The 26,553-nt window shown below is 45.3% G+C and overlaps 1 protein-coding gene across 1 annotated transcript; it reads left to right on the forward strand.

Moving 5' to 3' along the window:
* The first annotated feature begins 56 nt into the window (after positions 1 to 56).
* Positions 57 to 26,553, forward strand: LOC143207266 (ATP-dependent DNA helicase DDX31). The gene is made up of 8 exons (XM_076420508.1): positions 57 to 283; positions 751 to 1,917; positions 2,016 to 2,236; positions 2,529 to 3,108; positions 3,279 to 3,509; positions 6,758 to 7,100; positions 11,090 to 11,297; positions 13,529 to 26,553. The coding sequence occupies exons 1-8, from the start codon at positions 224 to 226 to the stop codon at positions 13,677 to 13,679; spliced, it is 2,961 nt and encodes a 986-aa protein (XP_076276623.1). The 5' UTR covers positions 57 to 223; the 3' UTR covers positions 13,680 to 26,553.

Below are 26,553 nucleotides of genomic sequence, written 5' to 3' on the forward strand. Positions count from 1 at the left end.
GAACGCGGTTTTAAACTTAGCCTCGAAACCAATGCGCTACGAGCCGCGCACGCGCAGTGATGCTTTAATCAATTCAGCGGTAGCGTGCGAGTGACACATGTGCTTGTAGGTTAGTTCTCGTGTTTTCTTCGATATCGTTATTGTTCGATCTAGATCTCTGTGCTGCAGGTGGTTTGATTTCGAAAAAGGACGTCAGGAGAACGTGAGGAATATCGAGTGAAGGATGACTGTGCAGGATATGGATATTTCTTTGAATATCTCCGCGGAGCCTGCTGCTCAGAAGGTAAGTGACGTTTTCATGGGTTAGGACAATGTGGAAAGGTGTTTGTCTATGAAAATTATGGAGTAAGTTAATGTATTAGTCATTCAAGGATTGAGATTAAGATGTAGAATTACCTCCCTTTCGATGCTTACAAAATTATGTATCGTTTGATCTGGATAAATGTTATCACTCATGTTGATTTTAGTCTAGCGCATTTGATTTTTATGTCTATCGCAGTATTCATTTAGTGGAAGCAAACTATTTTGCTAGTTTCATTGTGGTTTACTAGTTTCTTTTCTCTAATTTTTGTAATTGATCGCTGTAAGTTCCAAAACGAAATCATTTTTGTGAACAATCTCTTCGCGTAATCGTGTGTTGACCGAGCTGCAGAACTCTCTGTCGAGTAGGCTTGTAGTATTAGGTTTTTATATTTCATTTATATTTCTTTTATAATTAAAAATCCCATCCTTCTTGGCCCTTTTACACAGAGCAAGGCAGACAATGATGACTCGATTATCAGTTTAATGAGGGCACAAAAGAATAAGACACAGAAAGCAAGGATTATCAGCAACATTCCAATAAAACCAAAATCTGCGAACACAGTATCTGCCGGCCCAAAGAAACGAGTTAAACAAAAGTCTCTGTCTGCCATTGTTGCTAAAAAGTTGAAAGGAAATGCTAGTCAGCCTTTGAAAGGGAATAAGGTTAAGAAAAAGGTAACATTTAATTTATCACCCGGGGAAATTCAACAAAAAAAGTCTAGCCAGAAAGTAGATAAAGCACCTTTAAATGTAGATAGCAAGGATAAAGAAGCAAATAAGTCATCGTCTAATAAGGACAGCAAGACCTACAAACCACCTGTAATATCCTTCACCAAAGTTACAAAAGAGAACTTTGGTACAACAATATTAGCAAGGAAAAGGCCTATTAAAGACGCGAACTCCAAGAAGACTCTCTCTAGCATATTTTCCAAGCAACAAGACTCTAAGAGCACTGAACTGAATTTATTGGAATCGTTGAAGAAAGTGGATACAAATGAAGATGTTGTACCAAAGAAGAAGCCTAAATTAGCAGAATCCAAAGAGTCTTCATCCACGACAGAAAAAATAGGCAATAAAATGAAAAAGAAGCTCGTCGAACCAAAAAAATCAGCATCCACAATAAACAAAGAAAAGAAAACGAAAAAGAAACGTTCAGAAACATTCACAGATATATCTCGTACACATGAAAGAGGAGGAAATGCTTCTCACAGGTCAACTGGGAAGGTATCTTCTCTCTTCGGTCACAATCCAGAGATACCGAACATCGGTCAGAGACTGGTGAAGCCGATAAACGAGCCAGTCTTCACAGGAACAACATTTGCTGACCTAAACGTGCATCCCTTTGCAATTTCCAATTTGAAGCAAAATATGAGCATCACAGAGATGACAATAGTACAGCAAAAAGCAATACCTCGGATACTCTCTGGAAAAGATGTTCTCATCAGATCTCAGACAGGGTCTGGGAAGACTTTAGCGTATGCTTTACCTATAGTAGAGTTCTTGCACAAGATCAGGCCCAAGTTGAACAGGAATAGTGGCTTGAAAGCTCTCGTAGTTGTGCCAACCAGGGAACTGGCTCTGCAGACGTACGAATGCTTCCTGAAATTGATAAAAGTGAGTGTAACAGGGAACTTAATGTGTGAGAGATGTATTAGGTCGGTTCCTTCTATTTTCATAGAATGATAATTCAATCGTTTTTCGTACAATTCTAGCCGTTTACATGGATCGTGCCAGGATACTTGGCAGGGGGGGAAAAGAGGAAAGCTGAGAAAGCTAGGTTGAGGAAGGGGTGTAATATCTTGGTAGGCACACCTGGCAGATTGTTGGACCATATTCAGAGAACTGAAGCCCTGAAGCTGGGGGACGTCAAGTATTTCATTTTGGACGAGGCTGATAGGATGTTCGACATGGGCTACGAGAAAGATATTTCGGGGTATGTCCTCTGGCAATGTATATCATAAGTAGACTGCGGATTTTAGGCATTTATGACAGAAATGAGGAGGTGCAATTTAAAACAGTCAACAGATTCAAGGAATTCAAAAAAGTCAATATTATTTTCAACATATTAAAATTATTCAAGAAAGAAATAAATGTTTACGTAACTCCAGTGTTTTGTAATTGATGCACTAAAATTTAGGACTACTAATAAGGTGATTTAATTATTAAAATGTTTGTTGTTAAAGGCTTGAAAAAGTTACAAAGGGTTGGACTAACTCTTCTTTCAGAATAGTGAGTGCTCTAAAGGTGTCCACACCGAGCGAGAACACAGATTACGACGCGATGAAGATGCTCCGACAGAACGTGAAGAAAGTATTCACGGAAGAAGAGGTCGAAGCTCTAGACCAGGACCCAGATAAGTCCCAAAAAACGCAGGACGTTTCCGAGTCCGAAGACAACGCCAACAAAGTTGCGAATCAACGACAAGAGTACCATTCTAGCAGCGAAGACGGTTCCGACGACGACGAGCCGTTCGTCAAATCCAAAAAGCGCGATCAAAAGAAGATTACATCGACAAAGGAAAATGATCAGGATGAGGATGAAGGGACTGTTAATGATGGCTCTCGGACACAAACGATCCTGCTTTCTGCTACGTTGACTCAAGCTGTAGAAAAGCTAGCTGGTCTCGCGATGGAGCGACCAATCTTCGTGGACGCTGCGAAGGACAATTTGAAGCTGACTGGTGACGAGATCAGCGATGTCAACGAGGACCTGGTGGTACCTCAAAGCGTGATGCAAACTTACATCGTCACTCCACCTAAGCTGCGGATGGTCACCCTAAGCGCTTACATCGCTGGAAAATGTCAGGTAGGTCTTCCCGTTTCAGTTCTTAATCCTGAAGCAGTCGTATATTTAACGATCGTTACCCATCGACTCCAGAGACCTTTAAAGACTTCTGAGACTTCTAAAGATTTGACTTCTAAAGACAGTAACTATCTTTCTATAGGAAATTTAAACGGCGTTTGCGTTTTGTATAGAGTCACGGGCAGCACAAGGTGCTGGTCTTCATGGCCACCCAGGACATGGTCGATTATCACACGGAAATTCTGTCGTCGGTGCTGGGCAAACCGGTCGACGACGAGGACGAGGACTCGGACCCTCTGGTGGACGTGGAGTTCTTCAGGCTGCACGGCAGCATGACGCAGAAGGAGCGCACGGAAACGTTCAAAACGTTCCGAGAGGCAAGAAGCGGCGTCCTCCTGTGCACGGTGAGTTTTTCGTGTGCGTAATGTACAGGGTGGTCAGTAACTGGTGGTGAAAAAAGTAAAAATATAGAATAACTTTGATGATCCTGACAGTCTTGTAACAAGTAGAACCGGTAATGTGCTCACCGAATTTTCAAACGAAGTTTCCGGTTGTACCACCAGTTACTGACCACCCTGTACATATATCCATGGTGCACAATTTTGCGATTGTTTCGCGTAACGTCGCACGAAAGCGATGACACTGTTCTCACTCCACGAGCCGGGGAATTAGTATGGCGAGGGCCGGGACCAAAGAGAACGAAAGAACAGAAGAAAAGCCGGGGTATAGCCGACGGCACTCCCTGAGCAGTAAATTACCCCGTGGCTTATTCTTTCAGGGCGGAATTTAATATCTCTGGACCCACGCTGCGTCCGGAGGTTAAAAATTATGCGCGCGCGTATGAGGCCTTCGTAACGAGTATAATTATGATTGCTCGCCCGTTATGCGCCGGCCCCTTCTTTAATTGTTTTCTACTTGTAAAATAGCGAATGCTTAACAATAACGATACCGCTACCAACACAGGAGGAATCCCGCCGAGGGACTACGCCTCCGGCATCGCAACTATGCTCGCGATACGCGCGCACTCTAATTTTGGTGCACGTCTGTATGAAACTAGGACGCTTCCTGCACCGTGCAATTACCGAACCGCTCTCTTTCGTTTGCTAATTACCTTGGAAAACGATCGAACGCCGCTAGAAACCTTGCGATCCCTCCTGATCAACGCTCTTGCCAATACATTCATAGTAGAATAACCAACTTAGCTTTACTTTAGCACACAAACAACAATTTTACAACAGTTGCAAGTTTAATCGTATCCGGTTCTCGGAGATCTAATCCCAATAGATTGCCGGCAGCTACCGGGACAAGCGATCGATCTTGTCGGGAGATAGCGGTCCCGAGGGATTCAATAATAGCGATGATTAAACCGATTGTTATTAACATTATCGCTTGCCGGTCGGTTAACGCGAGGCTCGCATGCCAGCTCTGCCACAGGATAACGCCAACAGTTCAGGTTCCAGTCGAAAATTCATACCCTGCGACACGCAACGAATGACACCTTTGCTCGCGGGGAGGATTAATTCGTTTTAATCAGGCGAGCGGTGCCGTCGATCTGACGCGTGTTTCACGGCGACTCGCCGTCGGTGTTCCTGTTCTTCCGATGCCCGTTTAATTGCCAACCTGTTCCCTGAATGGACGGATTAAAGGACACCCGAACGCGCGTACCAAACGGCCCACGAATCAAAGGCGGTTCGGAGATAAAAATCAAATTTCGAGTTTTAAGTCCGGCCTACCTGCTCGAACGAATTAAAACGTTCCAACCTGTTCGAGAATATCGTTGCAATCTTCGCTCTTACATTTCGACAGGATTTTCGGATTTTATACATTTATGACAGAAACGACTAACAATTTAAAGCAATAGCGAGATTTATTATTGGTCTTGTTATTGTTATTACTAACCCTGCTGCTTTCATGGTTATTATTTGTTCGTGATATCAATCTTGTTTCCTAGGCTTCTCTCCTTTCTCCGGGAGACTTTCTCCAGAGTTGGTCAGTCCGTTGATCGAACAGTTTCGCAAGCTGACTTTCCGGTGAAATTTTGGATCGTCTTTCGGGGCCCGGGGCATGAACAAACGATGGCAGCCGGCCACATTTCACCGGCGTCACTCGCACGGAGGATTCTATGGCAGCGTTATTAATTTCCACGTTGAAAACTCACGAGAGCCCCCGCGGATGGAATGTTCCGCGGCTCTCAGCGGTGGTGGATCCGGATTCACGGGGTGATCTATGGCCCGAGTGAGATGTTTTGAGCGGACGATCCGTTCTCGATCCTACGGGCCACGATCGCGGCCTCTCTCCCCTAAACGATCGTTTGTCTTAATCGCTGCCATCGATCGCTCCTCGTCCCTGTTTTCGCTACATTATATCGCGCCGGTGGCAACTGCGATGCTTGTTCCATGCGAAGCACACGTAGGCGTTGCTCCGACCGGCTCGCATTATCGAGCCATCTTTTTCGGTAAATCCTAATCGAGCCTACTCCCATTCCACGATCAATTATCCCGATCACGAACTCGATCTCGAACCAGTCCGAGAAACATCGGACATCGAGACGGTCTCAATAACACAGGATGATTTTCTGTACATTGACTATACATTCATAATATGAACAGTTTTTGAAAATTATTACCGTCTATTATCAACGAACACTTCGGTAAATACTTTCAACAAATTCGTAAATACTTTCGACAAATTTTTTCATTAATTGCTACAAACAGAAGCCAGATTAAAATTTGATTCTTCGAACTGTATCATGTTTGTACTCGTTCTAATCAGAAAAACTTCACCGACACGCTCGCGAGTGTTTCCTTAAAAGATAATTAAAAAAGAAGAAAGTTTTGTTACAACGATCACAACGCTGCTGGGAGTATCGTGCAGAAGAATGCATCGATCTTTATTTTTGTAGTCTACGGATCCTTCACCCCGGCGCCTGAGTCGCCGGCGTCGTAGACCGGCGTCGAATTAATTCAATAAAAAAGAGAAGAAAGGATAAAAAAAGCCGTCGAGAAAGGAAAGATAGAAGTCGAGACGCGTCCGTATCGTGCCGCGAAAGAATTTTCGGGGCCAGAACGCCCGCCCCCCACTGGTGGTCCGGGATTAGTCTCCAGGGCCGTCAAGCAGAACCTCGATGTGTGCTCGGTTCGGTAAATCATTGGTTAACCGAACGCAAGGAAATCAGGGCCGTGCTCAAACGTTCGCCGTTGGGGTCCCGCAGCGGGCGCCCACTGCCAGCCGCGCGCGTTCACCTTTGTACAAAACGAGAAATCGACGCGGTTTGTAAGACATTTGTACCTGGCTTGATCGCGCGCGCTGTACTCCGGCTTGCCAGCGCTACTCAATAACGCTGTCAGAATCGCTTTGACTATCGTCGGAAGCCGGAGAATTAGCCTAGACGCGCTGCAAAAATGTAGAAACCTGTCCTCTATTACGAATTGTCTTAATTGTTGCCAAAAAGTCGCCATTATTTGTCCAGTTTTTATCCTTAACACATCGACTCGTCGATCATTAGAAATTCAGACATTCATTTAGTTATTAAACCCAGCTAAATGGATTTCACCCTTACAAATAAGTCTGGGTAGACTATCTCAAGCCTGGATATTAATTATTGTATTCGAGTTGATTAGCTGACGAAACGCGTTTGTTTCTGTCTCGCCAGGATGTAGCATCTCGGGGATTGGACCTGCCGATGGTGGACACCGTGGTGCAGTATACCGGGCCGATTTCAGCAAGGGATTACGTGCACAGAATCGGCAGAACTGCGCGAGCCGGTTCCTCCGGATCGGCGACGATCTTCCTGACCCCGGTCGAGATCGAGTTTGTTCGAATGCTCGAGTCCAGGCGCATTCGAATCAAACAGGAGAGCATGGACGACGTGCTCGGCAAGCTTCTGACTCCCCTGTGTAAGCACAACTCTGCTCATGGTGCGGCGATTGCGTTGCAGAACGAGTTCGAGAACTTGGTGCTCGAGGAGTCGAAACTTCGCGGCAAGGCGATGAAGGGTAAGCGGAATTTTTAATTATACAATTGTACACTGTAATAAATTAGGAACCAGACATTTTTACCGTCCTGGTATAGCTCTTATGTCTTGCAATTAATGCAGGCAATTTTTATTTTGCGTAAAAATCCGCAGTCTATTTATAACTTGATAATGCCAGAATTACAGGGTGCGTGACAACGATTGTAGTATTTCTCACCTGTTCTACGTAGGCTAGTGTGAGAGAATCACGAGGGATGGTAAAAGATAGAAATCGTCGGATGATTTTTACGTTTTTATATCGCGGACGCTCAAATTCGACTGTTTATCAATCGGGCGTGTTTGTCGGTCGAACGACGCAATTGGGAAATGTCATTGAACTGCGTAATTGCCGAAGCGAGCGGAGAAAAATGAAGACGTCGCTGATCGATGGATCGGGTGAATGGGAAAGAGGCATTGCGCAGGTAGATTCTAGGAAGATCGCACTGCTCGATGTAACAACGAATGGAAGCGGTTTAATAGAAAGCCGGATCAGCTTTACGGTCTTCCGGTTAACGCGATTCCGAGCGGCAGCTCTCCCGTTGAAACACAAAGTACTCATGAAATTTAGCGAAGGATGAGGGAGCGGCGCCCATTCCGATTCAGTTGGATCGGAACGAAAGCGAGCTGACTTCGAACCCGGGGGGTAGCTACACTAAGCCAATTCCAACCGGGCCACCCCACTCGCATATAAAGCAACCCCCATACGCTCGCGTTCGTAGAGAGAGCCTTCCACTTCTGTCTCGGTTCGAGTTCTCCGGCTCCGATATTTACATACTCTATGGACGAGGAAGGATGATCTTGTTTGCCATGCCACGGCCCTCCCTATTAGGGTCGTTAGGCCACCGAATTTATTTGCTGCAATAATAAATCCATTAGGACACGATCGTTCGGGCACCGATCGAGGGGAGTCGAGCTTGTATTCGCGACCGCGTCGCCGTGATTAGGCGATCTTTGCGCGGTCTCGTGCTTTCGTAGAATGTGGATAAAAGGCTGCTCAGAAATTTACCATTTCTCGATTCGAAAAGTATACAGTGAAGAATATACCGAAGAATATTTCAACATTAAATTTCATATTCTCGACAAATCCTCAACATCTGAACTCTGATAATTTTGCTTTAAAAAATAGCACAACGATAAACCTGGTCTCATTTTAAAGCTCGAAGCTTCTCCTTTCGCTGTACATCGTTCATTTTTGCTCAAGAAATTTTTGCACGATGTAGCAGGTTAAATTGGCGATTCCCGTTGGCCCTTATGAGACGCGAGCAAATCTGGCGAAGAGACGGCGATCGATTCGAGTATCTTATCCATCTTTCTTTCCCGAAACCGTTCCCCGTGCGTCTATGGTACACCGTTCGCCCCCATGGGCGAGTGCACCGGCGACAATTAATCTATCAATCACCCGGGGCACGTAGAGGAACGGTCAAGTGGTTAACTGTGTACCGTCACTCAAATCTGGAGCGGCTAAGCGCTCAAAAACCGTGGCTAACCTTCGTGTAAAGCCACCCCTGACGCGGGACAACCTGCGAAACCCCGAAACCTCTTAGAAAGATTTATGGTCTTTATTTTACGTTTCGGAATGGATCACGGTCAGCCTTGCACCCACCGCCCCTTGAACGCTGCCAAACACGAAGGAGGACCGGAATGATCATCCGCGATAAATATGCTGAAACCATGTGACAAAATGTGAAAAAAATGTGTAGAACTTATGGTATTGTTACTAATGACGCAAGTAGGTCAACGAGAATATAAAGATCGCGTCAAGAGGAGGAAGCTTTCTCAAAGGAATGGAGTTATGGGCCAGTGTATGGCCACACAATACGCCCTTTTCTACTCCCATGAATTTATTTAATTCCTGACCGATGTAGGGGCAGGCCAGCGTGCGGGGAAGTGGAAATCTCGCTAATTCGTAACATTATCACCCCAATAGATCCGAACAGCCCTCAATAGCGGACGCAAGTCCATGGAACAACCCCCTAGACTTCGACCCCTGCCACTGACCTAAGAGATTCGTCCACTTCACTATACAGGGTGTCTGAGCTAACTCGAGCTCCCCTAATCTTACTTATTTATGGTGTAACAAAAATTACTTCGTGATGATACAAGTGTACGATGTCATTTAGAAAATATCAACGAAGTTTCATATTTCCACATAAACAAGAAATATACTATGTTGATTAAATATTGATTTGGACTCATTTTGATCAGAAAAATGCCGCGAATCTGTTGACAAAATTTTCACAAGAAAAATAATGAAAACAGGCGAGCTTTATAAAGTTTCGGGCCTTTCGAGAGTGTTGGTGAAACTAAATTTTGTTTTAACAACTCGATGAACCACTGCATTTTCGCTCGGATATCTGCAGAAGAGAAACAGTTCGAGTCTCGAGTTAGATCGAACAGGGTGTACACCGGTTGTACACCCTCGGCGGTTCGGGGGTGGCCGACACAATCCAACCACTGAATGTGGCTTCCGCCAAAACCACTTACGCTTTGTGGCGAGAGACTCTTAACAATGCGATACAGGATACAAATACAATAAGACGCAGTTACATCACTTAGGAACAATGCCGCCCCACGCGACCCCCTCTCTCTTCCCACCCCCTCCGGGTTGGCGTCGCGTTTCCCGCTGGAGAGATACCGCCCCGCGGCTGATTTATGTGCTAAATGGAGAAAAACATTTCTCCCTTTCGCGACGACGTTGGGAAACACGGGAGAAAGATCTCCGCGGAGTTTCTTCCTAAGAGTCGGCTCCGGGATGGAAGGCAGACGGAAATCCAGCCGGAAAATGTCGGGTCATAAGGTCTGCCACGTGAATTATCGGAATTAAGGGCGTTTAAGACTCCTTCACAAAAGTGCTCGCCCCTGGAAACCCCTTCCCTTTTTTTTTTCTCTTAACTCACTGCTCAGCAACGACGACCGTACTCTTCACGATCTTTCACAGAATTTGGAAATTTACATTACTTTATAAAACTGGCAGGAATGTATCTGTTGACATTTATGGCAAAATAAAAATATCTCGTCAACATGTAAAGTTAGTGTTAAAGGTACCTATGAGGTCCAAAATCATGGCCAACACAGAACGAAATGTTCTCCATCATGTTCCTCGATTGAATAGCAAACGTTTCCGCCTAACCGATGATTTACGTGCGACTTTCGATCGAATCAGCTCGCGGCTGCATGCTCGCGAAGGGTTAGATCGCGTAACGAGTACGAGAACACTCGAAACGGTTTTTCTTGGTCGTCGAGCAGCTCTCAGAGCTTCAGCCACCATCGATAATTGTAGCTTTCAAGTTGGATAGCGAGCGAGTCGAAGGGTGAGCTACATTCGAGTAGCTTCATCCGTCAAAAGAGCGGGCCGTGAGCGTACTTCGTGGTAGATTTTTCGCACGGAATGACAGTAACACTGGCACATGTCAAGTTCTCTCAGGATCGGTGAACCCCCAAGGTTCTCACCCCCGCGAACAAGCTACCTAGAGAAGCTATGGGAGGATATACTATAAGGGGCTGACTATTAGCCACAGCACTTGACTCGACCCCCGTTAATGCCTCTTAATAGCTCGGCTGGGGGGCACACACCCCATAGAACCGCGGACCCCGTCGAACTTAATGGAACCACGATTAATAAGGGCGCGCCTAACACGCAGCCAATGATTATGGCTGCGTTACGGCGCGCACGTGGCCTCATTTACAAGGCCACCGGCATGCTACGAGAAACAGGACAGAAAATCGTGGCACCTATCGTAGTGAAGTGTCCAATCAATCCCATTCATCATTTTAGATACAATCGAAAATTTTCTTTTCGTACGATTCTTGTGTTACGATCAACAAGTCTCCCCCAGCGACGTCATCTAATTATTATCTTTTAGTGCAACATAATTATGCATGATACTATATATTTTCTAATCCCTGCAGCAGCGGTTGGCAAGGTTCACAGATTAACTTTTTATATTGGAACCCTCTACTTTCTATTTTCAGCGTACACTTCCTGGATCCGTTTCTACTCATCCTACCCTCGCGACATGCGAGAGGTGTTCAACCGGAAGGAGCTGCACCTGGGCCACTACGCGAAGAGTTTCGCATTGCGGGAGACTCCTCAGCGAATCGGCGGTATGGACAAGAAATTTCGCGGGAAAGAGGGCAGCTCGAACCAGCAGCAGCACAAAAACAAACTGGCGAATGAGAGGTGAGTACTCTATGTTTCTCTATACATACAACAGTTACGACAACTTGTAGTATGACAGTTCGAAAAGGACGCGTCTCAGGCCGGAGAGTCAGATCATCGATAGCCGCAATGATCGATGCAGGATGATCCCGGTGGCTGGCCGGAAGCCATGATCCTGTACGGGGACGGTTCGCCCGAGACCGGTTGGCGATCGTTTGAGTCAGAGGCTCGCAGTATTAATGACGGATTCATGCGTGGCTTGGCGTGTTAACCGCGATACGGCCCGATTTCTCCCTTCCTAGCCCGGTTTCCCTCGGTTCACGGTAACTGGCGGACGCAACCACGTGGAGAGCGCACGCACACCGCACGCACTCTCTGCGGGACAGCTCCGTGGCTCCTAGAGAGCTTGGATACGTCAAAACTGTCGCTTTGTGTCATTCGTCATGTACGACGAACGGGCGGACGTGGTATACGGTGGCTGGCAGCCATAAGCCATACGGCTCTCGTCGTGCTCATCCTCGTTTGTTCGCTATCTCGCTCCGGTTCCCTCTTGTCTCTCGTTCTGGTAAATGTCAACGCCAGTACCTCTCTCCCTCTCTCTGTCTCTCTCTCTCTTTGTCTATCTCGCCGAGTATGCATTTCACATGGCATTCGGCTGGCTTCTGCCCTTCTCCAGGCTTCTCCTGTTCTCTCTCCGACCGCTCTGCCTCTCTCACTCTCTCTATCTCGCGCGCTCTCTCCCTCCATCTCGCCATTGTTCATAATTATACAATACGGCTATTAAACAGACTGATGCGACCGCTGCTTCCGGCCCTGGCTGCGCCATTTACGGAAACCACGGGACGAGCACGAGCCTCCCTTCACTCTCTCGCTCTCTCTCGCTCTCCCTCTTCGTCGAAATCTCGCCAGCGCATTTACACCGTCGAGCTGATTTTCTCCTCGTCGGTTCATTTTTCAGATCTTATCAATTCAATCGACTAATTAGACTGCCCGCCAGTGTGAAGCTGCGTTCTTCTTGTTTAACCCCTATACTCGATGAGTGCACATTTAATTAATTATTGACGAACATTATTTTCAAAGATTCTTTACGCAGACTCTCCTCAAACAAATGGTTCTATTTTTCATGGAACGCAGTTTAACAGAAACACAATGCCGAGCAGTTATCCCGACGATTGCTGCCTTATAATCTCGCAGAGCAGAGCGTGCGCGCGTTCTCGTCTTATTCGAAGCAGCTATTCATTAGGCCGCTAATGAACGGTGCCGATCAAAAGGCTGATCGACACTCGGGTCGCTCGCGGGTTTCACCCCGCGGCCGGCATTCAGCATTGACTTGTTTAATGCGATTTGAATGGGCGTGCTTTCGGCGCGCAGAACGGGTACCCGACGGGTGCCCTCCGCCCGTAGCGAGAGAACAAGTCCGTTTTAATGGGTGAAAGGCGGGCACCGAGCTGACGGTCCAATGGATCGAGAGACCCGCGGTGTACGCCTCTGTGGGTGCGATTATGCTCGTTTCATCCACGTGTTTGTGTGTGTGCCTGGCCTTCACATGTATATCCGGACGAGAACCGTCGATGTCCCCGCGCGTCAACACGCCTGAACACCGTTTCTTGCACTTTGCTACTCGATCACTTCGGTCGAACTTCAGTTTCTGAAAGACCTACAGTGTCACACGGTGTCATGGGACACTTGATACTTGATCTTCTTCCTTCATCGATGAAAATCGCGATCATCCAGTTCATTCTGCTAATGATCTGAGACTCGCCGGGCCATATCATTTTCAAGATGTTAGTTATATTAATTTATTGTAATTATATTTGCTGGACATGTCCGATCGAGATCAGCTGCAATCTTTAACTTCAAACTTGAGACTCAATATGCTCATTTTGGAGCGTGCATCAACTAGATGGAGTGTACAAAATGAACCTTTCCCTCTTCCGATCACACGAGCTATTCAAATGCATCGAACATCCCGCTACCTTGCCCAACGCCTCGACGATTTCGCACGGCCGCGAACACGGAGCGAATGATACGGATCGACGGAAGAAAAACCACGGGACGAGTGAATTCGGCACGGCTGTTTGTGCCGAATTCCCTCGAGGCGTGTTGCACTCTTGGTATTCGAGAGCTCGGGCCCCGGTTTTTACCGATTTTCGATTACCGCGCTGTCTGTCCTCGCCACATGTCGTTTACGTCGAATTACCGAAAATTGCGGGTTCGGACTAACGCGACGATTAAGCCCGTGCGATTTCCAGGCCCGACGGGGTGTCCGCCAAGAGACAACACCAGCAGCAACAACAACGAGAACAACAGCCAAGGACTGGCATGCTGAAGAACGTCCGGATGCTCAACACCTCTGAGTACGGAAGCGGCCTCGAGCCCGTCAAGAAGCCAAAGAAATCCTGAGCATCGCACTATCACCTCGACTGGCTGGTAAACAGAATGCGATTTCGTTTGCCGTGATTCCCACCTCTCGTGTAAATACGCACCCTCCTTTTAACCGTACGGTTAACCGTAACGAAATCAGGTTACCGACGGCTTTCCGCGAACCGATACCTCGCGACTCTCTGTTCTGACTTTATTGCACCTGCGACGAGTCACGATTCCGCGGATTCCAACGTTCTTTTGTACATAAGTTCGCATCGACAATTTTAACAGTGTTTCTGTTCTATTCGAAATACATATCCTGTGTGTACAATGTGTGAAATGTACAGTTTCTTACCTTTATTGTGAGAAACACTCGATGTATCGTACTCGTCAAGATCAGGTACCTATTAACTATTATACTTAACCCTTGTGTAGCCGACCAAGTAATTTTAACTCTTTGCAGTCGGAGCTATTTTCACTCGAAAATTAAGGGGTTACGCCACCCTAAGGCGGCCGAAATGACATCAAAGTTTACGAATTTTTTTCTCCGAAAGTATGAATGTGACAATTATTTTATTACGATATATGGTTAGGGCATACATTGAAGCATATATGTATAGTGTACATTTTATATAAAAATAGTGTGTAGCGTGGGGTTTTTAAGAAAAAATCATTTTTGTAGAAATGCGAGGAAAGTGAAAATGAAAATTCATTTTTAACCGACTCCGAAAAAAGAGGAGGTTACTCAATTCGATCTGTATGTGCCTTTTTCTCGCTTTTTTTCTATGTATGTTCACCGATTATGCCGAGATGGATGGACCAATCGGAACGAAATCTTTTGCATCTTGTAGAATATGTCCCCGGAGTGGTCCCGTGAAAAAAATTTTGCATTTTTTTATTCCTTACGATTTTATTTGCGAAAAATGAATTATTTCACCAATTACTCCGAGATGGATGGACCAATCAGGACGAAACCTTCTGCATTTTATAGGGTATGTCTCCCGATTGGTCCCTTGAAAACAAATTTTGCATTTTTTCATTCTTTACGGTTTTTATTGCAAATAAACAATAAGACCGAAAAACCATCCTATGCCGTTCCACAAATTCTGCTCGTTCCATTAAAAAGTGTGAAATAAAAAACTTTTATTAAAAGAAATTAAACCGACTTCGGAAAAATGCACTAAAAATAATTTCCATTTAATTTATGTGAATACACACGAACTTAAATACAATACAATCTTTTCGCAGGCGGTGCAAAATTGAAAATTTTCGACACTGGAAATTACGAAAATCCTTAAATTCATCTACATGCTTTCACATATTAATGTATCTTCTGTTCCCACCTACTGATTTGCAAGTCCATCATATTCCAATGAAATCATAATCAGCAACATCTGTCATTCGGAAAATTTTTAATTTTTGCGCCGCCCCCGAGAAAATTGTATTGTATTTAAGTTCATGTGTATTCACATAAATTAAATGGAAATTATTTCATACTTTTCAGTGCGTTTTTTCGAAGTCGGTTTAATTAAAAAAAAAATTTTTTTATTACCACAAAAATTGAACTTCAAACAAGTATATATTATAAACAATCGGGATATCGTATAAAAAAAATCCTACGCTATACGATAGAGAATGTTATTAAAATTATGTGTATCAAATTTGAAGTAAATCGAACGTATAGTTTCCGGGATATTTGTTACACTAGTCTTGAAAATGTAGTTTCGAGATAAACGCAAAAGAAGGAAAAGTTCGACTTGGAAACGCCACCTACCTGCACTGTGCCGCACGAACTTCTAAGCACTGTAATTTCGCTATTTTTGGGAGCTGTTGCATCTAGCATGTCTTAAATTATTCCCTGAACTCTAAAGTAATGGGAAATATAAAAAAATCGATTTTTTAAAAATCTCATGGTGGCGTAACCCCTTAAACATTTCTTTCGACCTAGAATAATTCTAGATAAATCTTCCGATCACGAAAGAAATTTTCGGAACAACCTAATTCTTCGCGTGTCAAAAAAATCCCTCAATAGGGCTAGTGCTAAGGGTACACAAAGCTCGAATTAATGAAGTACATAGACAAGCGTGCGAAACGAAGAACACAACGATCTAGACGTGCAACAAGGGCAGCGCAGGCGTTTCGCAGTGCAACGAACGGTGCACTAAATTCTGCAGTCAGTACGGCCAGCACGGATACGGAGTTTTTTGGTCGTAAATACGCGAGGACGGGGTGCGTAAGGCTTGTAAGTATGCCGGGTGCATTCGGTGCACCGACTGCAGCCGCAAATATCCCGGTGTGCGTAGAGCGGAAGGGGAGAGGGGAGGGAGAGAACAGAAGCGGCGAACGACGAAGGATAAGGGCGGAGGGATATGATTAATACGGCGGCATTATTTTCAGATTTTTTGCAGCGGGATCCGCGCAGCGCAAATTGCTTGCAAATAAAGGCGGCGTCGGGACTTCTATCGTCGCTGGTAGGACGACGATGTTGGAAATGGTAGGGATCAAGGGTGTAGAGGGGAGAAGGGAGGAGGGACCGAGAGCTCAGCCGGGCTTAATTTAATTTAATTATGCCTTCTTTCTTCGCTACCAGCGCGCCGGAAGATAGATGGCGAGCCCCGGAATCGGCTGAATTGCCTCTCGCGCCCGCCGCCATTAGTCCGAATTACGGATTTCCGTGATAGATTTCGGCTTTCCATTAATCGGTCAGCGGTCCCGATCGATCGTTTAACACCGGAAACCGAACATTCGCCCGCTGATCTGCTACGGCCACTAATTACCGGTAGTAGACGGTCATCATCCTCGGGGATGGTTGTACTAAACTCCAGCCCTACCTGTATCCCTACCTGCGCGGTTCAACCCTCGTGCCAGAAATTAGGTGCCCCGGTTTTACTGCGTTTTCTTTATTTACTCGTGGTATTAATCCTGGAGATACCGTTCTTCTATTTTTCATTTTCTCCAAGCATGCAAACTGAAATTAAATTTTCGATGAGAAATTGTTGGCATGCACGTTCACGCTAGTGTAACTCAGTGAAAAAAATCGTAGAGTGATCTACCGAGGTACTAATCTGGGATTGCAACCTCCTCGCGGTGTACCTTCCAGATCGAACGAAACTCAATCATGACAATTCCGGTCGATTCAGTGCGGAACACCGGTGGAATCGCGGGAAGTTGAAAGGTTCCGCAGGTATCCGACCGAAAATTCGCACGGGGGTTAAGAAGACGAATGTTGTTTTCTCTCGTGGACGCACGCGACGCTGCGCGGCCGCAATCGCCGGCGTGCATAATTTAATTGAATCTAGCCGTGTTCGAGAGATCGAGCAGGTGGCCGTGGTCGCGCCGCGCCGTTGCATCTCGCAACGAACATCCGTTTTCCTCGCGGATTCGTTTCTCTCGGGAGGCCCGGACACGTTTGCGTGTGGGTGGAACAGATTGTTTTCGCGGGCAGCCGTGGAATCGCGAGCGTCGCGCGTGACACGGAATATTTAATTAAACGGCGACCTGTCCGCGGGACCGTTTTCGAAACCCACCCAAGCGGTAATCATCTTGGGCGCAAGGCACATTAGACGGGACACGGAGCAAAGAGTGCGATATTTATTCGTAATGCGCATCGCAATTCGTCGTGGCTCCGCATCAGTCATAGTCATCGCGAACGTGCGCGCGCTCGTAATGAACCGTACGATTAGTATATATCCCGTTCGTCGGTTCGAATGGGTTTCGTGCTTTGCTTCGATGCTCCGGAAAAAAGAAAGAAAGAGAAAAATTCAGGAGAAGAGGAGAGATTTCGAGGAAAGGGGATAATTCTCATTACGCCGGGGGATGCGCGCAGCATGACTCCGATTAACGCGACAGAGAACACGAAAAAAATTACAGAAAATGAACAGAAGTTGGCCCACACCCTTCTGTTCACATTTTTCGTTTCGGCAAAAAGTGCGCGACTAATGTGCTCCTCGAAAAAAGAAACTAAGCGGGTATAAAGGGAGCCGATTAGCACGGCCGATTACCGATTTCCAGATGGTTAACGATCTTTTCGGCTGCTGCGCTAGGAGAACAATTTGCTGCGACGCTGGCCGTTCCATTGTCGTGCTACGCAGGTAAAATCTAAAGTTCAGTTATATGAATCTTTCTATCTTCTCTATACTTCATCTGTTTTGTTATTTAACCACTTGCTGTACAAGATAGTACTACTAAATATGCATGTTGTGCTCTTCTTTGAAATTATTTCTCTCTTATGAATATTTAGCTGCTAGAGTTTATATAGACCTGCAGTGTCTCTTAGAAAATTGTTAACCACAAAGAAATTCTAATTATCGAACGTGTGAAGATTCTTTTAGAAAAATATTAAAGACCTTCTCGAGCATGGATTATTCAAAATACATATTGTCTTCGATACTTGTGATTTTCTAGAATTATACTGTGCTTTGATTCCACATCATTTTCCAACTCCAATTCCATTCATTGTTCTTATTCAATGTCGTTATCTTATAATTTTCTAATACCTACTTGTTGTCTGAAACCATTTTCCTTCCCAATCCATTTCCAACAAGTTCATCCGGCACAATGAATAGTAAATGACAATAGCCTGAAGTTCCATGATCATACGATTGACTTTCGACGTCGGTCGAATTCCGATTCGGTGGTCGAACGGTGGTCGATCGCGGCCCGTCGATTACGCGAGTCGCGTGACACAATCGGCACTCGATTTACGCTGCTTTCGAAACACCTCGCAGGTGTTTCACCGCGACGACATCGTGTATGCACTGCAAGCGCATCACGCGAGCGTATCGAACGTTTTCGCCGAACCATTCCGCGAACGAGACGCTCCTCGACCCCGCGATTTCACCCTCGGAATTAAGGATAATTTATCGCGGGACCGATCATCGTCTACGTTCGACACGGTTTTCGACGACCGTGCGCCACTTTTTATCGTAACGAGCCCGATGTCGATCTCGATCTCTCGATCGAGGCGAAAACACCGTGTGTGTATGTGTGTGTATGTCACGGAGCCGAGAAATCGTACTGGAAGTGCGCATAGTCCGCGTTATCTCTGCGAATGCGAGCGATCGGTAAACGAAATACAACGTGTAATTGGAAAATGATACACGTGCCCGGTACGAAACCACGATTATTGCTCCAATTATCCCGATAACGACGCAATTAAATCTCTCTGTTACGTTCGACGCGCGATTTACGTCGACAAACGCGCTCCCTCCCGCTCTCTTTGTTTCTTCCTCTCGATACAATGAAGGGAATCGTTTCAGCGTTGGCAGGAAGACGAGCGGGAGATGTTTCCGCAAGATGGTCGAGTGAAATCTGCTGCGATCTGCGCGATTACCATTTTTATGCGAACGAACGCTTTATTGGACTGTCGCACGAAACACTGAACTGTTGATTTCAGACTTTCCGTCGATATAGGTACGTAAATAGGCAAGAAACAGAGCAACATTCTTTCTGTTTCCTGTTAGAACGTCACGTATAATTTGCTAATAGTTGACAGACTTGGAGACAGGTTTCACTTTGAACAGCTCTTGCAAACAGTGTTTGATTATTACAAAATTTTCAACGATTTAGGAAGTCGTGCAAATTTGTACGTTATGGAGTATCTTCAACAAGTATGTGCTACATTTTCAAACAGGTTTCACTTCGCTATCGTGTATATTTGTTTAGTAATTAATATTCGAAAGTAACCAGGTATTCCGGAACACGAAACATGTGGAAAATGAAAATTATCCGCATCAATTGCGAGGAAAAGACTATACAGCATTTACTTCCTTTCATTCTCTGATTATATTAACCCTGGATAATCTTAAAAATGGCGTGATTCCTATAAAAAAGAATTTAGTAACCACAAACGCAGAAAATTCGCAATCCGATTATGAAGCAAGACCACCGGCGTTATATGCAACTGAAATTTCCGTGTAAGTCTGGGTGCTGTGCAGCCAGCTCGTACTTTTCGAAAGACCCCGTGCTCGGAAGAGAACATCGCTTGTTGAGGAAGCGCAGACTTGTTCGCTGTTAAACGAGTTGTTTAAATCACGTCGGATCAGATAACAGTGACGGGTTCTAATTTGTTGTATCGTTATTCCGTGTGTTTCACGGGGCGTGCGTGCGATAGGAATTGGTTCATCGTTCGCGTGTCGGCTTTAATAATGGGAGAAGACGGCGAACGAGCTGGCGAGAGGAAAACTTCATTGTTTATCCGATTTGTTATAACTAGTTTATAACTGCATTTATATGACAAAAATGGGTACGTACAATTTAAAACAGTGGAGGTATTAAGGATGTTCTGGAGGCATATAAAAACGCAACAAAATTTTTGAAAATTTGACAAGATATAATTCTTACTAAATTAATGCAATTACCAAAGTTTGGGTTCGATTCACTACACCGTTTAGGAATTATAGCAACTTAAAGTTTTCACATTTTAACACGTCTTCTTATGGAGAATTCATAAAATTCCACTTCAAACCCTATTTAAACCTTGAAAAAACGCAACTAGAAACTCCTGTTTTTTTAATATATATAGTAAAAATGATGTAATTAATTATGTTCAAAATTTATTAGGATTCACTAAACAGTTACAGAGCAAAAAATTATGAACTGTTACAAAACGTCAAATTTAAGGTAGGCGCACACTAGACCGCACCGAGACTGCACGCCGACCACTCGCTTCCGCTGTTTTGACTTTCGTATATGTAGTTCATAGTTCTATGTTTTACATCACGCATGGGCAAATTTTTGCTCGATCGAAGGCATTTTCAAGGGATACGACACTACGGCCGCCACGGGGAGCGAGACGCGCGGCCGGGAGAAGTGGTGGTATCCCTTGAAATTCACTAATTAAACAAAAGCTTTTTAAATTAATCTATTTTTTAATGCAAAATATACTCATGAATGGCTTTCATTGCCAATATATTGATGAATTTCGAATTTCTCGTACTTTTGTCTCCCATTGTACCCCTCCAGAACATCCTTAAAAAGATTTTGCGGCCACCGGTGTATTAGTTTCACCTTAACAAGATCATCAAAAGAAGAATGAAATTTTTATTTGGCTCCTGTGTCTTGCAATCAATGCAAACATTTTTTATTTTGCATAAAGATCCGCAGTCTAGTTATAACAAAGTTATGATTCACATTTGTTTACATCACCAAATACGTTGGTATCTAATCAGTTACTACACATTTAAGTATTGTATTACAGTTAAGCATAAATGTAATTACTCCGGGTGGCAAGAAATGTTTAATTTTCGAGTTAAGATAGCTCCGACTGCAAAGGGAAGAAAAGCTGTGGATTTCGGTGCGGAATGGTGAGCGAATCGCGGGGTGAAAATTACGGCGAGCCCGGCAAGAAATTGCGAAAAACGCATTACGCGGCGCGGCGTTGTGCACCGTTTCGAACATCGTTATGCTCGATTCATGGTAGATTTGCCGGTCGATAGGATTTCTCGTGCATTACCGCATTAGTGCACTCCATCGCGATAAGTAACAAGCTGTAAACTGCTTTCCCCGATGCGATGCAGGACTGCGCGATTTTGTTGCTCGGTACAAACGATAATAGCGGCGCGGCCGACGCCGACGCTGCTGCACCGTCGTGCAGTGTATGTGCCCCGCGTATGCAGCGGCGGTTACTTAACGTTCATTATAATTAACACGCTCGATGCCTTAACTTTCCCAGGAGGAAAGCGAGAATAATGCGCGTTTGTAATCGCGCCGGGTCTTGCGCCGGCAAACCGGCGCGGCGCGCATACGCGTTTAATTTTTATCATTTCCTCGGTGTGCCGCTAATGACCGGGGAATTTATAAAATCCAACGCACCGTGTAAGCTACTTTAATCGATCCCGCCGCGCCGCCGACGCCGACACCAACGCCTTTAACCCCTGCCACTTGCCCGGCACTCGATTCCGTTAGCTTTTAATTGAAATAATTACACGATCGAGACCGAGAGATTACGAACCGCTTCTTCGCGGCCCGAATTATTATGGACGCGTCTCGGCCCGGTCGAAAAGATACTAAAATACGATTAACGCCGAGATCATTATGGTTTGCCCAATACTTCCACGCTGGAACTTCCTCCATTCGTCGAAATCACGGGTTCTACAGCTTTACGGTTAGAATTATTGTAAGGGTGCGCTCGTTCCTTTCTTCGAACCTGTACGCTGAATTAAGAATACAATGAATAAGTATTAACCTTAGCTTTTTTAAAAGACGTATTTCGATTGTGTAGATCTGACACTGAAAAATTTGGTAAGTAATAAAATTGTCATGGTTTTAACAAAAATGTTGGAATAATTTGCGATGTTTTCTACCAAATCGCCAGCGCATACGTCGATTTTGATTTGCAACAGCTCGCGAGTGTTCGCGATTTTATTAGTCTTTTAATGGCGTTTTTATGTAACGTAATCATATATAATTAAAGTGAAAACTTTACTGGGAACGTTGCTTTAATTAGGTCTAACAACGTCGTGTAAAAATGCTATTAAGCAATCAATGAAGTTCAATTGAAGAAATTGCCAACACGGTATATAATTTTTTCTTTTCTCAGGTACAGTAAAAAAATTCTTTCAGCAAGTTCGTCGTGGTTTTTACAATCTCTGCGATCGCGGTATAATTACAAAGTAACAAGTCCGAAACTGGTCATTTTGGCATCTAGTAATGAAGTGGTGTTTGCGATAAATTATACTATCACCGATAGAAAACACCCGTGCGTTGCAGGAATTATTTAAGTGCTTATTTCAAGATAATATTGATGAAATCATTACACTTTTTTTCATCCTTCAAAGGATGAAGGCAACAAGGTTCTGTTCGTCGTAATTTCGAAACGCTGGAGTATAGACCGATTTAGCAATTTGCATCACGAAAAGGGATAATAATCGAGAAAGAAAAAGTGTGGCGCGAAACAGAAGCGAACCGTGAAAATCTGAGAATTTTGATTTCCGTCGGCTGTGTTGGTCGTTGGTCGGCGAGAAAAGAAAGTCCTGGGTTTGTTCTCCCGTGGCGGATATTTTAAAATGCGAGGAAATGAAATCGCCTGGGTGCCCGCTCGTTTGAGAACCGGGAAGATGGTAAAATAAAGTAATTGTTGCTATTACCGGAGCGAGCGCGTCCAGGTGTTCGTGAATTGCACGTGTACATGAAGGTGGAGCGTGTTGGTTGGTGGTTTGCGCGGGAGTGGGTAACCGAGCGACGAGGATTCTCCTTCTCTCTCTCTCTCTCTCTCTCTTGGTGCCTCTATTCTGTTGCGGCTTGTGAGAATCCGGGCAATTACGTGTGCTTCGCTCGCTACGGAATATCTGGCTTGTTTATAATGAATTAATTTAGATGTCTTAATTGCCATCGGTTAATTGTTGTGGAACCCGGTGCGCGAACACACGGCCGCGCCGTGATCCTCTCCTCAAAGACACCCGGAATCCGCGAAATGGGATTGCGTTGCTTTCACCGAGTTCCACGCTTCCGGTCCCCGCGATCGTTCATTAAACCCCGCGGTCTATGTACGCGACAAGCGTCGCTTCTCCGCCGGAACATTTATATAACAGAGCAAGACGTTTTTAATGGAACAGCCATTATATTCTCCGCGACGAATATATTCTGCGCTCTAGCTAATCGTTAGATCTTCATGCGGATCTCTATGCGAAAGAAAAATTGCAAGATACGGGACACTTATCTCTTTCCTGAATTACTTCAATTGGCTGGAAATGACACATAAGTGTTGTAGGATTTTTAAACAACCACATTTTACACCGCGTTAACGACTGCAAACGTCTGTCGATCTCTCGCGTGACACACAACAAATCTTTAAGCGGCTTCTTCTTACTGCACGATCTAAGAAGACGATCATCGTGATTCATTAGACAATTTTTACCCATCGATTGGAATGAATGTTTCAAAAAATTGATGTTCGAACCTGTGGATAGTGTTAAGCACCATCATTTTGTAGTCGTGAAAGATCGAGGTCACAAAAATATTGTAGAACTGTAAGATCTAAGAAACAGTACGGTCCCGAGGGATTTTCTTAGATGGTATGTTTACTGTGTCTTGTTTTCGAGAGCATCAGCGATCTTAATGTTTGTTTCAATTATCCGGACTGTCTCCAAACGCGGCCGCGAAGTTCATTAGCACCGACAAGAAAGCCGACAGGTTTTTCCTCGCCGCGGAGCACCGACTGTTTAGGCTCGAATTAAGGCGCTTGTTCGCTTGTTCGCCGCATTTAGAACAATGCGCTGATTAGGCCGCGCGCGTATCGTTCGGTATTTATGTCTCGCGAATCCCGCGGCGCTGCGGAGCGGCGGCGAGCGCGGCACGTAACGATGGCCTTAATTTGACGATCAAGATCTGAGAAAATTATAAGTTACCGTTTCCTGGAACAGCTTCCCGTTTGCCGTGTAATACACCGAATTGAAATTGTAATCCAGCGGTGCGCGAACAACCGCTCGCGTTATTTGCGCCTCGCGTCTGCTATACGCCGCGGGTTCGTTCTTTTCTCTCGTTCCTTCTTGTTCTTTTTCCCTCCGAATCGAGAGCTTTCGAGAGATAAAGATCGGTGGTTACATGGATTGATTAAGGGAAAAACGAACGAGGGAGGGGTCGAGGTGAAGGGAACGCGAAGATAAGGAGTTGTGCACGAACGAGCCAGGTCCGAGAGCCCGGCTTTATGTAATAATTTCATTATTGCGCGAATCCGGACGGCTTCCTGATGCCGCGACGCTGTGTTACGAGATAATTGCCGTTTTTCGCGGTCGTTTCTCCGCCTGCGATTTTTCTGCTCTCGTGTGACGGTGACAACCGCCGGGAAGTTATTTTTGTAGCATCCTCGATTTTCAATGCAGCTGATCGTTGCCATTTTACGTCGCAGTTTCGCAGTTAACAATTTTCCTGTTCCACAAGAATTGCTTTTTCCCCTGTAAAATACGGACAATTTTACGAGATTGCTTTGGCCAGATCGTCGATTTCTTTTCCATTTCATCCAGTTGATAATTGGTCATTTTTCGCGGCCATTTCGCAGCTAATTTATCCGTGACGATTGTTTTTCCCCGTTTTTCGACGAACTGATAATTTTGCGATCGGCGCGCGATCGCGTAACGTTTCTATTATCACTTTCCCGGAGCGCTCTCGTTCCCTCCCGCGGAACAATGTCTCGCCGTCACGCAGAAATCGTAATTTTTACGACATTAGCCGGCCGTGGCGGCGATTTGTCATTGCGTTCATCACCGTGGATCGTTTGCCGGACATTAATCACCTGCGGGACGGCGCGGTGCGGCAATGCGAACGAGAGAGAGGCGAGGAGAAGAGAATCGCGCGAGAGAGCTAATCGCAACGTCGATGCGGCCCGAGAAACAAAAGTTTCACGGGTAGTCGTCTCTCCCGGCCATGATGAATCCACCGGTAGCCAATTAAGTCGCCGAGAGTGTCGTTAAACTACTAGCACTCGTTAGCGATAAAATGTCGGCCCGGCGACCGGCTACGACGGCTTAAAACGAGGAAACGGACGTGAAAAACGACAATTAGCGGCCGCGGAGCGGCGTTATCGCGCCAGGAAATTTCGCGACGGCGAAATTGTTGCAGACATTTTCGCAAACCATACACCTCTGTTACGACAGTGATTTTACAACATCGATCAAAATCAGAATCAGACGAATTTAATATGCTCGTAGATTGTGTTCGTTTGACGACACGTTTGATGCAGAAATTCTGGATAATGTGGAATTAAGTGGAAGTTCTATTTTCGAGTTAAAACAGCTCCGAGTGCAAAGTGCTAAGAATGTACATATACTTTCAATTCACTAAAATGATGGAAGGAGGAATGACATTTTTGAACATTTTCGAACATTTTTGCTTCGAATAAATATCAGCAGTCTCTTGCTCTATCCTCGATCGAGTCGCCTAGTTACCCGCTGGCGTTTAGAGCGTGGATGACATAACCGTTCGCCGAGCTGGGGCTGAAAACGACGGTTTTGCAAAAGGAAGAAAAAGGGGACGGTCGACTGGCAGGGAGGAGCGGAAGGAGGGATGCTCGAAAATTATTCCGATATGAAATTCATCGCGCGGCGTATCGCGTCAAAGGAGCCAATTTAAAACAGCCCTTTCCAAGATTATCAGCGGGTTGTTGCGGTGGGATTAATATATAAAAAAGACGAGCTGGTCGAGGATGGTGGGGAATCGGTTCAGAGAAAGAGAGAGGGAGTAAAGGACGAAGTGAGCGAGAGAGAGAGAGGGCAAAAGTGCGCGCAGGATTGGTAAACTTCCCGGTAATTCGTTCGTCACTCGCTTTGAACCTCTTTCAAGCGACCACTGTTCCCCTCCGGACTTTTTTTCCCGGAGACACGAAAAAGGAAATTATTGCAAACTCGACGAAGGGAGGGGAAGAGAGAGTGAGGCAAGCGTAACCGGGGTTGAGTTTGATGGGGGTGGGGACGAAAAACTTCGTGATTAAAGGTGCTTCCGCTTGTTAAATTATTCCGTAAGAGAGTGGCCTCGCTCGCGACGGCATTAAAGATTCTATCGCGAGAAGTTCCGGAAGATATTTCCCCCGATCGCCGATGAGTCTAATGAATTAGCCTCCTCCGTCCCCCCCCCACTCTCTCGGCAATTTATTTCTCCCCCGAAAAACCATCCACTACCCTCGTACATGGTGAATCGAACGTTTCCTTTCTTTTTTCACCTTTTTTTTGTCGAATAATTATGCGCACTCGGTTACGTCTCAAGGATGAGAAAATTGTAATAAGCGATTGTTCCCTCGAATTCTTAATTGATCCACTTTTATACATCCTGGACCCGGGCATTAACAGCACGCGAGGCTCGCCCGAAGTAACGAACGCACATCTACCGCTTAGCTCTACCTGCGTCTCCTCCCCCCTCCTCGCTCTCTCTCTCTCTCTCTCTCTCTCTCTCTCTCTCTCTCTCTCTCTCTCTCTCTCTCTCT

The sequence above is a fragment of the Lasioglossum baleicum genome, chromosome 1, assembly GCF_051020765.1.
Source record: "Lasioglossum baleicum chromosome 1, iyLasBale1, whole genome shotgun sequence".
In the NCBI taxonomy this organism is placed as follows: Eukaryota; Metazoa; Arthropoda; class Insecta; order Hymenoptera; family Halictidae; genus Lasioglossum; species Lasioglossum baleicum.

Bases quoted from the DNA above. Each gene is read 5' to 3' on its own strand.
- LOC143207266 (XM_076420508.1), top strand. From the start codon at position 224: ATGACTGTGCAGGATATGGATATTTCTTTGAATATCTCCGCGGAGCCT. The intron at 284-750 runs GTAAGTGACGTT...CCTTTTACACAG, and splicing joins CGGAGCCTGCTGCTCAGAAG to AGCAAGGCAGACAATGATGA. The intron at 1,918-2,015 runs GTGAGTGTAACA...GTACAATTCTAG, and splicing joins GCTTCCTGAAATTGATAAAA to CCGTTTACATGGATCGTGCC.